Genomic DNA, 17,895 nt, shown 5'->3' with positions numbered 1-17,895 from the left:
AAAAACTCCACTGACCACCAGGGGGCGACTCCTCTGGTTGTATAGAAGTCTATGCTTCATGTCTTAAAGCTGCATTCTCTCTCCTGACCACCAGGGGGTGACTCCTCTGGTTGTATAGAAGTCTATGCTTCATGTGTTCAAGCTGCATTCTCTCTCCTGACCACCAGGGGGCGACTCCTCTGGTTGTATAGAAGTCTATGCTTCATGTGTTAAAGCTGCATTCTCTCCACTGACCACCAGGGGGCGACTCCTCTGGTTGTATAGAAGTCTATGCTTCATGTGTTAAAGCTGCATTCTCTCCACTGACCACCAGGGGGCGACTCCTCTGGTTGTATAGAAGTCTATGCTTCATGTGTTAAAGCTGCATTCTCTCTCCTGACCACCAGGGGGCGACTCCTCTGGTTGTATAGAAGTCTATGCTTCATGTGTTAAAGCCGCATTCTCTACACTGACCACCAGGGGGCGACTCCTCTGGTTGTATAGAAGTCTATGCTTCATGTGTTAAAGCTGCATTCTCCCTCCTGACCACCAGGGGGCGACTCCTCTGGTTGTATAGAAGTCTATGCTTCATGTGTTAAAGCTGCATTCTCTCTCCTGACCACTAAGGGGCGACTCCTCTGGTTGTATAGAAGTCTATGCTTCATGTGTTAAAGCTGCATTCTCTCCACTGACCACCAGGGGGCGACTCCTCTGGTTGTATAGAAGTCTATGCTTCATGTGTTAAAGCTGCATTCTCTCTCCTGACCACCAGGGGGCGACTCCTCTGGTTGTATAGAAGTCTATGCTTCATGTGTTAAAGCTGCATTCTCTCTTCTGACCACCAGGGGGTGACTCCTCTGGTTGTATAGAAGTCTATGCTTCATGTGTTAAAGCTGCATTCTCTCTCCTGACCACCAGGGGGCGACTCCTCTGGTTGTATAGAAGTCTTGTGGTCTTCGTACTCCAGGAAGCAGAAGCCCCGGTTCTTCTTCTTGTCATCGGGTTGATGGTACAGTATGACGTCACTGAGGCCCTCTGCGAGGCGACGGTAACAAGAGATTCGTTTCAAACCCATAACGTGCATCTAGAAAATACATTTTAAAAACACACCGACTACATATTTTTACCTGTGACTTTAGCAAACTCCTCAACAATCTGCTCCTTTGTTTTACTCTTGGGAATGGAGCCAACGAATAGCCGGTTGTTGGCGACGGATATACACACCCCGATGTGCTTGTTGGGGCGAATCTCGTGATTATTGCACTACGAGAAAGAGAAAGAAAACACACACACACACACTTTAACGACAAAGAAATGCCTCCAACTTTTTTTAAAGAAAAAGAACATTTCCCAAAACAAATCTGATAAAGACAAAGAACAAGGGGAAAGTCGACTCTTGCTGAACCCACCAGCTTCACCGCCTCCTGGGCCGCTTCCTTCGTGCAGAAGGTGACGAAAGCGTAGCCCCTGTTCAGGCCGCTCAGCGGGTCCATCATTAGCCTCAGGTCCCAGATGGGCCCGGCCTTCTCAAAGAGAGGGACCAGTTCATCTTCAAACAAGTCGCGGGGAATCTTCCCGATAAATATCTAGGGAGAAAAGAGAATAAAAACATTTTTAAAGAGATATAACACGCATCACATTTACAGACTCCAACATCTCAGTGTGGTCGACAGCGCGTTTCAATGTGTTAAATGTGTTAAAAAGGTTAGTTGAATGTGGTGGCAGAGGTGTTCTGGTCTACTCATCGTAATCTCTCAGAGAAATACGCCCATCACATCTTCAAAAGGCTGATAAAAAAGTCCCAATACTCTCAAATATAATTCGCTTTAAAAGACAACAAAAAGGGGGCGCTAGTGAGCAAGATATGGAGTAAGACGCTAATTTCAGTGCTCCTGCAGAACCGACAATATTTTACATAAAAACAGCTACTATTTCAAGAATACCAGCCTCAAAGCTCACCGAGGACATCACAAAGGGGCCAACAGCTGACTTATGCAAGCTACATCATTTTTGAATGGCGGAAAAGCTTCAAAAATACAAATATAAATCCGGCGGTAGCTCATCACGGCCTACAAGAACCACGAGGCAGATCCCACCAGGTGACCCGGACCAACCCTCTCCCACCCGCAGTGAAAGCCCAGGTATGACCGAACGGATGAAAGCGGACATCTTATCTTCCCTGAAGGGAGAGATTTCCAAAATTACTAAGAGAGGAACTCAAAAGTGCGCTAGCAGAAGATTTCAATTCACTCAAGTCTGAATTACAAGCGGTGCGGTCCGAAATTTCTAAAAACACGACCGCTATCCAAACAGAAGTAGACCACATGAAAGCCGACATACAAGACGTGAAGGGCGGCTTATCAACACGGTCCGACGAGGTGGCCGCACAAGAAGTTACGATAACCAGCCTTCAAAGACAGGTCACAACTCTAACAGACCGATGCGAGGATATGGAGGGGAGAATGAGACGGTGTAATATCCGGATAGCCGGCATTCAAGAACAACCGGATTCCAGCTCCCCTAACACAGTTGCCAAAGTTATTAAAGAAGTCCTGCAGCTGGACCGGGACATAAAGATCGACCGATCGCACCGCACAGCCGCCACCAGGAAACCAGGAGACCGGGAGAAACCACGAGTGATCATCGCTAAAGGACACAATGACGGAGATGCCGCAGAGATCCTAAGGAGAGCCCGAGAAAGAGCGCCGCTGGTCTACAACGGGAACCGGATCTCTATCTTCCCAGACTACACACCCAGCGTTGCTAAAGCCAGAGCCGCGTTCACGGACATACGGAGGACCCTGCGAGGAAGGAAAGGAGTCCGCTACGGCCTACTGTACCCGGCAAGACTCCGGATTTCGCACAACAACGAAGACGAGGAGTTTCTGGATCCCGGCAAAGCCACGGAGTATGTCCGGAAGAAAGTCATCCCATCTACTGAGGCCGCAGACTAAATGTATCCCCATCAGTACTGTTAACTACAGTAAGGACTGACCAGTGAGTTCTGCAATTTCACATACTGGCACATCATTATTTTCTACTTTATTTTATATTCAAATATATATATTTTCAAAACATTACTTGAATCACACCTGAGAAGAGAAAAGGAAAAATGTGTCTCAGTTAATATTTTTGTATATACCCGTCTCCATTACAAGGAAACAAACCCTTATAATGTGCCCGTTATTTCTATTCATATTGTCTGTATCACTCTACTTTACTTGCTCACTGGCAGCTTCCATAAGAGGAGAATACTGGTACGCCTTTAGCTCTGTGTGCAACCAAGCACTACTGCACCACAAGGAGCTGTTTGACTTTACACATGTATGCCAAGAGCTGCAGGGGCCTGAATGGCCGTTACTCGACACTGTCCTTTTCTGTGTCGACTTTTCTTTTTCTTCTTACTTTCTCTATTCCTTATCTTAGCACACCCATAGCATAGTCATTTCTATCTCGACTGTGCACCGTTGCTGCTTGCCCTTAGTGGCTAAGGGACTAGGTCCCACCGGACTGTTGCTAATGTTAGCTAACAGCAGTCCAGACTGTTGCGTTCCCCTTGTTCTGATCCCACTGTTCCCTGGGGATCCTACATTGTTTATTAGAACAACAAGCTCATCATCCATTTTTCTTAAATACCCTCTTCTACCCCATCCCTATTGGTTTCATTATCTAGTCCAACTCTCCACACTCCACATAACAAGATACATGGCCCATGTGCTGGCTGTTGGCCTCTGCTTCCCATCTCTCTACACAAACTCCCAAAATATGAAAATTGAATACTTCACACAACGGACCCGCTAAAAGTGATAAGTTACAATGTCAAAGGCCTTCATAGCCCTGTTAAGAGAAAGAACATTCTACATCAGATGAAACAAGCCAACTGCCACATTGCATTCCTCCAGGAAACACATCTATCTGATGCTGAACATGAAAAGTTGAGACGGTCCTGGGCAGATAAAGTATATTACTCCTCACACCGATCGGGGAGAAAAAAGGGAGTATCCATACTCATACACAGACAAATTAATTTCACACAAACACTAGTACACAAGACACAGAGGGGAGATATATCTTAGTTAACGGATTAATTGATGGCACAGAAGTATCCCTCATTAATGTATATGCACCTAACGAAGACGAGCCTGGCTTTATCAGGACATTGTTCAATAAGATCCTACAATATAGTACAGGGCTGCTACTGATGGGAGGAGACCTCAATTGTGTAATGTCACAACTAATGGACCGACAACCTGCCTCTAAAACTCCGCTCTCTAGAATGAGTAGAATGCTCAAATACCAATCCCAGGAGGCAGGCCTTGTAGATATATGGAGAAGCAAGTTCCCGAGAGGCAGGGATTTCACGTTCTACCCAAACAGACATACATCCTATTCACGGATCGATTATTTCTTTACCATGAAAGCAGAGCTACATAGGATAGTGGACATTGACATTCTTCCTATAACTATATCCGACCACGCACCCGTGGCATTAAAATGGGACATCGGCCAAAGACCAACCTCTAAACAATGGAGACTTAATGCATCTCTCCTTAATGATAAAGCATGTACCTCCTTTATTACAGCAGAACTCAAGGAATACTTGGATATCAATACCTTGGAGGAAACAACACCTCTTATACTCTGGGATTGTGCCAAAGCATACATCAGAGGACGTATTATTTCATTCACCTCTGCTAAGAGAAGAGGAAAAGAGTCCAAACAGAAAGAATTGGAAGATAAAATAAAAGACTTAGAACATAAACATAAACAATCTGCATCAGCCAATCTCCTAAATGACCTCAAGTCAACCCGAAGAGAGCTCAACAGCCTACTATCAGATCAAATTGAGGGAAGTTTAAGATTCACGAACCAAAGATACTATGAACACGGTAACAAAGCAAGCAGATTACTAGCATTTGGATTAAGAAAAAAACAATCATCTAATACAGTACAGAAAATTAAATCAAAAGAAACTTTTGTTACAAAACCAGATAAAATAGCAGAATCCTTCGCAGAGTTTTACAAATCCTTATACAAAAATACAGATACCTGCTCTGATAATGCAAAACTTACAGAGTTCTTAAATCCTATAAAATGAACTGAACTGACAGAATCAGCAGCCAAGGAATTAGAGAAGCCTATTGAGGAATGGGAGATCAAACAGGTGATCTCAACACTCAAAAATAATAAAAGCCCAGGACCGGATGGATATATTAATGAATTTTATAAAACCTTCAAGGATATGTTATCACCACTGTTGCTGAAAGCATACCACCATGCATTAGAATCTAAAACCATGGCACCATCTTGGGCTGAGGCAACTATAGTGGTAATTCATAAAGAAGGAAAAGACCCCACAGAGTGCCAATCATATAGATATCACTGCTGAATGGGGACCTGCGCATTCTAACAGCAATCCTAGCAACAAGAGTCAATCATATAATCACTAAAATCATCCATCCTGATCAGACTGGATTCATCACTGGAAGATACTATGGTGATAACTTACGACGCTTATTAAACATAATATCCCATCAAAAAGAAGAGAAAGTAGAAGCTATGATTTTGTCTCTAGATGCTCAAAAAGCATTTGACCGGGTATCGTGGCATTATCTATTTCAAACACTAAAAAGATTCAAATTTGGCCCCAACTTCTTGAATTGGATACAAACACTATATTCGTCACCACAAGCAGCTGTTAAAGTGAATGGATACAGATCACAAAGATTCACATTGGAACGCGGCTGCAGACAAGGCTCCCTTTATCCCCCCTGCTGTTTGCAATTAGTATCGAACCCCTAGCCCAGCTTATCAGAGATGATAATAAAAGGAACTGTAATACATAAAGAGGATCATAAAATATCCCTGTATGCTGATGATGTATTATTATATCTGACGCAACCTGCATCAACAATACCACATCTAAAGGAACTCATCTCACAGTATGGATACTACTCTGGATATAAAAGGTAAATGTGGAGAAAACAGAGGCTATGGATATCAATGGAAACATGTCAAGAAATGTAAAACTCCAAAGTGGATTTAAATGGCCGAATGACGGTATAAAGTACCTTGGTATATACATCCCCTCATCGCTACAGGAGTTATATGAGGCCAGTTATAGTAGAATGATTGGGTGCATTGACAGTGACCTGGAACGATGGTCTACGCTCCCTTTGTCCCTGCTTGGTCGTGTTGAAAGTATTCACATGAATGTCCTGCCCAGACTTCTCTACTTATTTCAGATGCTACCTATAGAAATTCCAAAATCTAGTTTTGATAACCTGGATAAAATCATTTCTAAATTTATCTGGCAAAAAAAGCGTCCTAGAATTAGACTTAAAACATTACAGCTCTCTAAACTAAATGGAGGCCTTAAACTCCCAAACTTAAAATATTACTTCTGGGCTGCACAAATGAAACCTCTGATAGTGTGGATTCAGAATGGCACATACACTCGCTGGCTTAATATTGAGAAAAACATATGCCCAGAGCCCTTACAAGTCTTGCCTTTTTCAGATGCGCCCGTAAAAGAAGTGGCAGAGTGGACTAAGATTACTCTTAAAATCTGGAACAAAATACAGACAGCTTTTGGGCTTCCAAAATGTATTTCATTACTAACGAGCATCGGATCTATGAAGACCTTCACACCCAACAATCTGGATACGGCTTTAGAAAGTGGTCAGACATGGGACTGGCTCACCTGCACCAGTTATTTAATGAGGATAACCTCAAGACATTCGAGCAGCTGAAAAAAGATTTTGATCTTCCCAAAACCGATTTCTACAGGTTCCTACAATTAAGAACTTTTCTAACAACACACAGAGTGGGGAAAGCTTGTGAAACGTACACCCCTAGAAAGGTTTTTAATCGAGATACAGATGGGGAATGAAGATAAGAAAACAATAAGTAAATTATATAGCATATTTCTATCTATGAATCTACATAATTCCCAACAGATAAAGCAGAGATGGGAAGCGGAAATGAACACGATCATTCCACAGAATAACTGGGAGGAAATGTGCACAGAGGCACACCTAGTTACAAACTCAAACACCTGGAGAGAATTTAAATGGAAAATAATCACCAGATTCTTCAGAACACCAGAAATAGTAGCTAAGATGGGCCAACACATTCCAACCTGTGTTGGCGGAACTGTGGAAGCGCTGCCAATCATACACATATATTCTGGCTATGCCCTAAATTAAATACATACTGGAGAGAAGTCTTTGATGCCCTCAAAGAAATCTTCCAACAGGACATCCAACAAGACCCCACAGTAGCACTATTGGGAGCGATACCTGAAGGCCTGGATGGGAGGGCCAAAAAATACCTCCTAAACATATTACTCACAGCAGCATTGAAGGGTATAACCATCAGATGGTTAAAACCGGATCCCCCAACATACGACTTATGGATCCAAAAAGTATGGGACATCTATCAAATGGAGCGAATCACATATTCATTAAGGCTCCAGAAGCCTATCTTTACCAAACGATGGGGTCCTGTCGCAGCATTGTTACTACAATGATTGTCATTACTGAATGTTGCTCGGCCCTCTGGTTGAACTGCTCTTGTTAACTGTCTCTGGGCACACACACATCATACACAATCCTCTATGAAAAGCATATATAGCACATACACTCAGGAGTGGACAATCATTATTCAAATTAATTATTTTATTTCATTTGTATTTAATTTCTATTTTATGCAATCTTTTCATTATTCTCATTTCTCCTCTTCTTTTCATTCTTGGAATGATCACCTTTGATGTTTGTTGTTCTTTATGTCTTGTACACTGTACCTGAATATCATGTGAACCAAGACATACAACTGAAAAATTGACAGGAAGCGACTGTATGAAAATACATATTGTTTGTTGTTGAAAACTAAATTAAAAAAAAGTGAGTTCAAAAAAAAAAGACAACAAAAAAAATCAAAATGTGAAAAGGTGTGAAATCTGAAACTAATGGAAACCTTTAACTTTCTGCTTGAAACAATAAATCGATTGATCAAAATAGTTGCCGACTACTTGACCGCTAACCGACCCTCAGTTTAATACAAACAGTCGGTGTGAACGAGAAGTGAAGTCAGCTGTTGACACGGTTACTTACAACCCGTCTGTGGCTCAGTTAAAAAGACGTGTTCATGTCCTCTGGACACGCCGGCGTACCTCTGTTCCCACGTTGGGTTGGGCCCCCGAGTACACCGGCTCCGGCGGGGGTCCGCCATACTTCCGTTGGCCCGTTGTTACGTCGAGTGTGTAGTCTGTTCTGTCCAGGAGCTCCTTGATTTTGGCCTCATCTGGTCCTTTCGTGGAATCTGAAACTTTGGTCCCTTGTTTCTCCCTCTGCCTGTAAGTCTTCATCACCCCACAGAGAAAGGCACTTTTGTTCTGGGAGAGAGAGACGCACCGAAGGGGTTTACCTACTTTTTATAGGAGCCAAACAACCTTTTTAAAGAGTTATTGTACGCAAAGACCCCGCTCGTCCTCCAGAGGAGTGGACTCACTTGCACGTGTGACAGATCGCTCTCTTTGAACTGGACCAGCACCTGCAGGGCTCCCTCCTCATTGAACTCTTTCAAAGCTTCAAGAGCTCTTTCGTCGAGGTCGCTGTGAGCTACGAGGCCTGACGAGCACCAGAAGAACAGAGACGGCCGGGCGGTTACAGGTTAGTGCCGACAAACAGGCGCATGAGACGCATGCTGCACGAGAGGGACTTCATCATAATAACAATAATAATACAGTTTTACAAGAAGGAACTAAGTGATTCCAAGATTCATCGTTTAAAAACAGTCTCCTAAGACTAGAGTGCAAGAGCATCAAACAAAACACGCGGAACTAATAATTATTTTTCATTCTTTATTTACCTCCAGATGATTTTATATATTTAATCATTTGGTGTGCATCTCGTAAAAAAAGAGGTTAGAAAACAGTGAAAATCACACATCAAGTTCTTGTTTTGTCCAAAACCTGAAGACATGCAGATGATTGGATGAGTTTTAAAAGACAGTAACATTAAGAAAATCTCAGTTTATTGACCCCGGCACAAATGGACAAAAGATTTGTATTTAATTATTTATTTCCGTACGGGAGTGGACTCGTTAAGAGACGTAGATTATAGCTGCAGAAGAACTTATCGATTTACTATTATTAGCCAATTATACAACAGAAGGCGCTTCCAGGTAACCTTTGTTTTTAAGCCATCAGGTCTGCCGAGATATATTTTTTATCTTGGAGTCAACAACGTTTACTCCGTCTCTCAATAGTAAGTAGAATAGCACATTTTGAGGTACTTGTACTTTACTTGAGTATTTCCATTTGATGGTACTTTTTCTTCTCCTTCTACTCCACTAAATGCATCTAATATGTTTTAGTTACTTTGCAGATATAGATAATAAACACAAAATACGAATGAGGAAATAAATGTGTTCTTTCAGAATATAGAAGATACACATCAATATTTTAAAAAGTAATTAAAAATCATCAGCTGCAACATTATTAAAGTGACAAACACGTTACAAAATCAATAATTATATTCCTATAATGTAATGTACACCATTAAGAAAACCTCTGCATATTAGTACTATTATATACAGGTATTGGCATATAGCATTTTTTTTTTTTGTATGTATAAATGCTGTTGTAAAGAAACTATTTTGTGTTAAAGGTTAGCAGGACAGAGTATTTGTACATGGAGGTACAGGATAGAATAATACAGACTTACAATAGCTACAAAAAAATTAAATATCATTATATTCTAACACAGCAAACAAAATAGTGCAAATATATGAGCACTACTTTTTCCATTGGTGCCAATCAAATACTAAATAATTAGAAAAGCCTAAACTACAGGTACGATGACAACAGGCAGGACACACCTTTCTCCAAGCAGGTGAAGGCAAGATACACCTGGACACACACACACACACACACACACACACACACACACACACACACACACACACACACTCACCTGCTACGTAGAGCTCGTCCAGCTTCTCGGCCACGTTCTGAGGGAGGCCGGCCTCCAGCAGAGCTGCGAAGTGTTCGGAGCGGCTCACCTCCGGGGTGTCAATGGGTTCCTCCGGGCCGTTCCCGTTTACCTGTTCCATGGCCATGTCTGCAGACATCTGGGCACCGGAGGGGAATGCAGGGACGTCAACAACGTCAACAACAACAACAACATATTGGGTGGGCGGGTCTGAATGTATTGTAAGTTTGAATATTGCAGAAGCTCCTTAGATCATCTACTCATTAAATATGTAGATGCGTGGATAACATGTACAATTTATAGATAGAAAATACAACATGTGTGTCTGCACACGCGCACACACACACACACACACACACACACACCAACTTTACAGCGTGACACCTAACAGGCAACGGCCACTATACCCACTATACCCACTATACCCACTACTCCCACTATACCCACTACACCCACTATACCCACTACTCCCACTATTCCCACTATACCCACTACAGCCACTATACCCACTACACCCACTATACCCACTACACCCACTATACCCACTACTCCCACTATACCCACTACTCCCACTATACCCACTACAGCCACTATTATACCCACTACAGCCACTACACCCAGTATACCCACTACACCCACTACAGCCACTACAGCCACTGTACCCACTATACCCACTACACCCACTACACCCACTACAGCCACTACAGCCACTGTACCCACTATAACCACTATACCCACTATACCCACTATAACCACTATACCCACTACAGCCACTATACCCACTACAGCCACTATACCCACTACTCCCACTATACCCACTACTCCCACTATACCCACTACAGCCACTACTCCCACTATATAGATATAGAGCCATTATGTCATCAGCTAATTATTACAATTAGGTCATGACATAATGGCTTGTTGCAAAAAAAATAATATTATTATTATCATCTGAAAAAAAGTACAAAATATACTTTGATTTCAGGGGTCTCTCCCTGCGGAAAAAAATAGGTCTAACCCTAAATACTTCTTTTTTTTCGCGATGCCTCCTGCCTCTGTGGCCCTGCCTCCTGCCTCTGTGGCCCTGCCTCCTGCCTCTGTGGCCCTGCCTCCTGCCTCTGTGGCCCTGCCTCCTGCCTCTGTGGCCCTGCTGATGCCCCCCTCCCTCACCTCTCTTCCACCCTATTTCATGGATCGTGGAGGTCTGGATCGTGGTCCATGCCTTCTACTCATTATTCATCATTTCTGTCCTAGTCATTAAATGTGTTTAACTCTGTAACTCTGTTCATCTGTACACATGACATCTATTGCTTCTGTCCATCCGGGGAGAGGGATCCTCCTCTGTTGCTCTCCTGAAGGGTTCTTCCCTTTTTTCCCTTAGAATTTCTTTTTCTTTTTTTGGGGGAGTTTTTCTTGATCTGATGTGAGGTCAAAGGTCAGGGATGGCCATGTATGTGTAAAAATGTAAAGCCCTCTGAGGCAAATTTATAATTTGGAACCAGATTATTGGGCTATACAAAATAAACTTAATTTAATTGAATGTAGACCTCCACTGGTCTACGTCCCTCTCTGATGAAGTGAGAAAGGATTGGAACTCTTTGGCGTAATCAGATGTTTCAAACCGGATCACCCGGAGAAAACCCTAAACGTTACGCGTTAGCTACCGACCTAGTCCTTTAGATTCAACATCAGTACCCTCTGATGAATCAGAGAACCAAGAAGAGGACTGTTTTTTTTTTTGTTGAGATGTTGTTGGTTCATCTGACTCCTCTAGAGCTTCTCCCTGGATCAACCAGAGTTAACCCTAAACGTTACGCGTTAGCTACCGACCTAGTCCTTTAGATTCAACATCTGGTGAGTCCTCTTCTTGGTTCTCTGATTCATCAGAGGGTACTGCTTTTACTAACTCGGCTGGTTCTGGTTCCTGTTCTGTTTTTTTTAGTTGAGATGTTGTTGGTTCATCTGACTCTTCTAGAGCTTCTCCCTTACTACACGTGAACACTTTCATCATTTTACGCCCGATCGCCTTGAACATCTTGGCGGCGAGTTTCAGCATCTGGTCCAGCCTGCTGGGGGGAGTGATGTGCTGCTTCATCAGTGAAGGAGACATGGATGTGAGAAAGGATTGGAACTCTTTGGCGTAATCAGATGTTTCAAACCGGATCACCCAGGAGTAAACCCTAAACGTTACGCGTTAGCTACCGACCTAGTCCTATAGATTCAACATCTGGTGAGTCCTCTTCTTGGTTCTCTGATTCATCAGAGGGTTCTGCTTTTACTAACTCCGCTGGTTCTGGTTCCTGTTCTGTTTTTTTTTTTTTGAGATGTTGTTGGTTCATCTGACTCCTCTAGAGCTTCTCCCTGGATCAACCAGAGTTAACCCTAAACGTTACGCGTTAGCTACAGACCTAGTCCTTTAGATTCAACATCTGGTGAGTCCTCTTCTTGGTTCTCTGATTCATCAGAGGGTACTGCTTTTACTAACTCGGCTGGTTCTGGTTCCTGTTCTGTTTTTTTTAGTTGACAAAAAAAAAACAGAACAGGAAGCCAGAACCAGCGGAAGTTAGTAAAAGCAGTACCCTCTGATGAATCAGAGAACCAAGAAGAGGACTGTTTTTTTTTTTGTTGAGATGTTGTTGGTTCATCTGACTCCTCTAGAGCTTCTCCCTGGATCAACCAGAGTTAACCGTAAATGTTACGCGTTAGCTACCGGCCTAGTCCTTTAGATTCAACATCAGTACCCTCTGATGAATCAGAGAACCAAGAAGAGGACTGTTTTTTTTTTGTTGAGATGTTGTTGGTTCATCTGACTCCTCTAGAGCTTCTCCCTGGATCAACCAGAGTTAACCCTAAACGTTACGCGTTAGCTACCGGCCTAGTCCTTTAGATTCAACATCTGGTGAGTCCTCTTCTTGGTTCTCTGATTCATCAGAGGGTACTGCTTTTACTAAATCCGCTGGTTCTGGTTCCTGTTCTGTTTTTTTTTTGTTGAGATGTTGTTGGTTCATCTGACTCCTCTAGAGCTTCTCCCTGGATCAACCAGAGTTAACCGTAAATGTTACGCGTTAGCTACCGACCTAGTCCTTTAGATTCAACATCAGTACCCTCTGATGAATCAGAGAACCAAGAAGAGGACTGTTTTTTTTTTGTTGAGATGTTGTTGGTTCATCTGACTCCTCTAGAGCTTCTCCCTGGATCAACCAGAGTTAACCCTAAACGTTACGCGTTAGCTACAGACCTAGTCCTTTAGATTCAACATCTGGTGAGTCCTCTTCTTGGTTCTCTGATTCATCAGAGGGTTCTGCTTTTACTAACTCCGCTGGTTCTGGTTCCTGTTCTGTTTTTTTTTTTTGTTGAGATGTTGTTGGTTCATCTGACTCCTCTAGAGCTTCTCCCTGGATCAACCAGAGTTAACCCTAAACGTTACGCGTTAGCTACCGGCCTTGTCGACCGGCTTTCTCTTGCAGATGCTGGCGATGGTTCGGCCCACGGACGAGAAGAACCGGCTGATGCTGCTGCGCCGCTTTACTGGCGCCAACAGGTGAGTTTTGACAGCAGAGGCGATGAACTCCTCAAGTATCGGTTCCCCAGCTCTCATGTCGAGCAGCAACATTTGTGGACCGCCCCACTTCTTGATCAGATCGTTGAGGAGGGTTTTCTCAAAGTTGGCGAAGGTTTTGGGGGAGGAATCAAAGTCGATGTCCTCGACCGCGGCCCACGTCCTATTCATGAGAGGCTCGATGATGGTAGCGGGGTCCTCGATGATAATTTGAACCTTACACTTCTTTATTGTCCGTGACACCAGGTTCTCCAGGAATAATAACAGTGCATTTTCCCTCTTTTGTTCCTGCGAAGGATGGGCAGGAGTCGCTGAGGGTACCTCCTCCTCGACCACGTCCCTCGGAACAAAGAAAACCTCCATCCAGCTGCCAGAATCCCTCCATTCTTTTCTCCCCTTATATGACATAACCTTTATCTCAATGTGGCCGCCAGAAAAATCCCAACCTTCATCCCAAGGTTTTGATTCAACCTGTGCTTCTGCTTTTACTGACTCCGCTGGTTCTGGTTCCTGTTTAGTTTGGTTCTTGTTATATGGCATAATGTTAGCCTCAAAGGGGACGTCAGAATCATCCTGCTCAGTGCTTGAATTTAAATCCCATGAAAATATTTTGTTCAGAGATTTTGAGTCAACATCTGGAGCGTTCTCTTCTTGGCTCTCTGATTCAACAGAGGTACCTGCTTTTACAGACTCCGCTGGTTCTGGTTCCTGTTTAGTTTTTTTCAGAGTTTTTGACCTCTGAAAAACATGTGGTGCCTTCTCTTCTTGGTTCTCTGAGTCATCAGAGGTACCTGCTTTTACAGACTCCGCTGGTTCTGGTTCCTGTTTAGTTTTTTTCAGAGTTTTTGACCTCCGAAAAACATGTGGTGCCTTCTCTTCTTGGTTCTCTGAGTCATCAGAGCTACCTGCTTTTAGTGACTGCGCTGGTTTCAGTTTAGTTTTTTTCTTGTTATATGCCTTAACCATAATCTGAATGGGGGCGACAGAATCAGCCGAACCTTCCTCCTCAGTGGTTGACGGGTCACACCATGAATGTTTTCTTAACAGAGGATTTGCTTTGCTTTCTGCTGAGACCTCTGTTTTTTCTGCCGTATGTGGCAACTGAGGGAGTTGAGATGTTGATGGTTGATCTGACTGAACTTGTCCCTCACTACACATGGATAATCTGTCTGCTGGCATCTCCTCCATCTGTGCTGCCTGTGCTAGACTCATTGATTCAACCTCTGGAAAGTCCCCTGCTTGGCTCTCTGATGAATCAGAGAGTTCTGCTTTTACTGACTCCGCTGGTTCTGGTTCCTGTTCTGTTTTTTTGAGTTGAGATGTTGTTGGTTGTTCTGACTCCTCTAGAACTTCTCCCTCACTACACGTGGACACATTCATCATCATCTTACGCCCGATCGCCTTGATCATCTTGACGGCTTGTTTCAGCATCTGGTCCAGCCTGCTGGGGGGAGTGATGTACTGCTCCATCGGGGTGTCTGGAGACGACATGGAGCACTGGATGGTGGCTGTGACCTCTTCTGCGATCATGTCCCTCAAGAGCTTTGCGCTGGGACTCTGGCCTTGGACGGTGACCCCCAGAGCAGCTTTAAAACAGTCTGTGACGCTGTTGCCCAGAGCCAACTTGATTATATCTTCTGTCACCACGTCTGTCGTCCAAAATGTTGGTAGGAAGTCTGTGGTCAAGGTCTTGATTATGTCCAAAAGCAGCTCCCTCAACGGGGCCATGTTGGTCTCTTCCATCTGGCCCTTTAACAGCAGTTCCAACTGATGATCTGTCAACGTCTCGAAGAAGGAATCGATCAGCGAGCGAACGGTTAATCTGTCTGCTGGCATCTCCTCCATCTGTGCTGCCTGTGCTAGACTCATTGATTCAACCTCTGGAAAGTCCCCTGCTTGGCTCTCTGATTCATCAGAGAGTTCTGCTTTTACTGACTCCGCTGGTTCTGGTTCCTGTTCTGTTTTTTTGAGTTGAGATGTTGTTGGTTGTTCTGACTCCTCTAGAACTTCTCCCTCACTACACGTGGACACATTCATCATCATCTTACGCCCGATCGCCTTGATCATCTTGACGGCTTGTTTCAGCATCTGGTCCAGCCTGCTGGGGGGAGTGATGTACTGCTCCATCGGGGTGTCTGGAGACGACATGGAGCACTGGATGGTGGCTGTGACCTCTTCTGCGATCATGTCCCTCAAGAGCTTTGCGCTGGGACTCTGGCCTTGGACGGTGACCCCCAGAGCAGCTTTAAAACAGTCTGTGACGCTGTTGCCCAGAGCCAACTTGATTATATCTTCCGTCACCACGTCTGTCGTCCAAAATGTTGGTAGGAAGTCTGTGGTCAAGGTCTTGATTATGTCCAAAAGCAGCTCCCTCAACGGGGCCATGTTGGTCTCTTCCATCTGGCCCTTTAACAGCAGTTCCAACTGATGATCTGTCAACTTCTCGAAGAAGGAAATGATCAGCGGGTAAATGGTTATGTCTGTTGGCATCTCCTCCATCTGTGCTGCCTGTGCTAGACTCATTGGGAAATATTAATGTAATAATTGTTTGAATTATTAATATCAATACTATGGTGGATTGTCTTGGATGAAGATCCTGCTATTCTTCTTTTTCTGGTCGTTTGCAAAAAACCTCTCAATAATGAATGTCTGTGCTAACTCTCCCTATGTAAGCAAAGCATTCTGGCTGCCCCTCAATACACGGATCAAAGGACTGCCGAACGTCACCGAACGTCACAGAACGCCGTGACGTCACAGAACGCCGTGACGTCACAGAACGCCGTAGTCACGCGCCGAACCCAAACAAACAGCTGCGCTGCGTGCGCCGGTCTCGCGACAACTGATTCTCGTGATCTCACGTGAAATAACTTTTGTTTTTAATTTACTGTAAACTAATCAGATACATTGTTTTTTTTTGCAACGAACATTAATATTTAGCTCATGATATAGTTAATGTGTAATATATATATACTACTAACTTCAATAAATACTTGACAACACGCTCTGGTCGGTCTGAGGTGTCATACTTCGTTATCTGTGAGACCAGTTTCCTCTTCATTCAGCGTGTAAATGACACGAGACCGTTGTTTACACGTTAAAACCAGCTGGTCTTAATAAAAGAAGCTAACCCAACTTGAAGCGCATATAAAGTGGTAGTGTTTTGTAGTGTGGAACTGCAGCCACAATGACTCGTTGTCTCATCGCTTATGTTTTATATTCGACGGACTCTGTATTTCCGTAACGATATTCCGTTCCCCGTCGCCGTGCTCCGGTCAGGACCCACATGGAGGAGCTCCAGAGGAGCGGCTTGCTGCAGCTCTTCGGAGTTCATCAGCATTAACGTGATCCATCTTCATGAGGAACCTTTGACCCGAGAGCATCTGAACTACCGCTGAGCTATAGAATGTAGTGGGTCTTAATATAGTCATATTAACATCGTCAATAACGGCGTTTCCTTCGGTCTCGACCTCAATGCACGTAGCAGGTGTTGCAAGCACGTATTTGAGTTTGGTGGGTCTAAGGATGCGAGAAGAAAAGGCAGTCTGTGTCAGAATATATGGTATAAATATGACTATTTCCAATTTGCCAAGAAGTGAGCCCTAGAGAAGCTGTTGGAGGATGAGGGCCGAGAGCTTCTTCAGTGCCCTCTACAGGTCCAGATCTACAAAAGTCTGCCTTCAATCCCATCAGGACCAGACCCTGCAGCCTGGTGGTGGATGAAGCACCTTCAGACCCAGACCTGTGTGTCCAGGCCTCACCGACCCCATCTGAAGGTCTTCTCCTGTGCACATGCAGTCAGTCAGGAGAGGGGTCGCATGTTGCCAGAGAAGCCAAATATGCTCATATTTTGAAGCTGTATACAAAGTGTTTTGTATTTCTTTATATGTATTTAAGTTTAGTGTAAACTGTTGTTATTGTTCCTAGTTTGAAGTTAAAAAGTTTGAAGCCACGGGTTTTGCATTACTTATATTATACTTTTAAACGGTTAATATATTGTTCAGGTTTAAGAAAAATAAAGTGCTCTGGCAATTAAAAAAAAGAAGCTTTTCTTTAATGTCGTCAATCGTCGTTTTGTGTGTTTTTTTTTTAAATGATCTTTTTTTAAAGCATCAGTTCAGGCACCGGTATCGGGAAAAAAACCAAATGCTGCCCACCCCTACGTATTAGACGTGAATACATATTCAACACGTCAAACAGCCTTTAAAAGGCCAGTTCAGTCAACTTATAAATGAATAGAGTTATGCACAAAACAATACATTAAATAAATCCTTCTGCAAAAGGACCCGTTTTTATTTTCAAAGCTTTGAATTTAAAGTTTCAGAAGAAATATCTCAAAACATGGACAAATGAAAGAAAACTAAA

General features: G+C 43.5%; 2 protein-coding genes across 2 annotated transcripts in view; one reads left to right on the top strand and one right to left on the bottom strand.

The window, feature by feature from the left end:
• The window catches only part of LOC117727775 (CCAAT/enhancer-binding protein zeta-like), a 78,465-nt gene that overhangs the window by 99 nt on the left and 60,471 nt on the right, over positions 1-17,895 (top strand). The gene's annotated exons all lie outside the window — the stretch shown is intronic.
• LOC117727798 (heterogeneous nuclear ribonucleoprotein Q-like) lies at positions 853-10,286 on the bottom strand. Its single transcript, XM_034528300.1, has 6 exons — positions 9,957-10,286; positions 8,491-8,609; positions 8,153-8,374; positions 1,389-1,565; positions 1,107-1,242; positions 853-1,014 (listed from the first exon to the last, which is right to left on the bottom strand). The coding sequence occupies exons 1-6, from the start codon at positions 10,111-10,113 to the stop codon at positions 860-862; spliced, it is 966 nt and encodes a 321-aa protein (XP_034384191.1). The 5' UTR covers positions 10,114-10,286; the 3' UTR covers positions 853-859.

The sequence above is a fragment of the Cyclopterus lumpus genome, chromosome 24 (genome assembly GCF_009769545.1).
Source record: "Cyclopterus lumpus isolate fCycLum1 chromosome 24, fCycLum1.pri, whole genome shotgun sequence".
Lineage (NCBI taxonomy): Eukaryota > Metazoa > Chordata > Actinopteri > Perciformes > Cyclopteridae > Cyclopterus > Cyclopterus lumpus.
The sequence above is the reverse complement of the archived record's forward strand: the minus strand, read 5'-3'. Positions and strand labels throughout refer to the sequence as shown.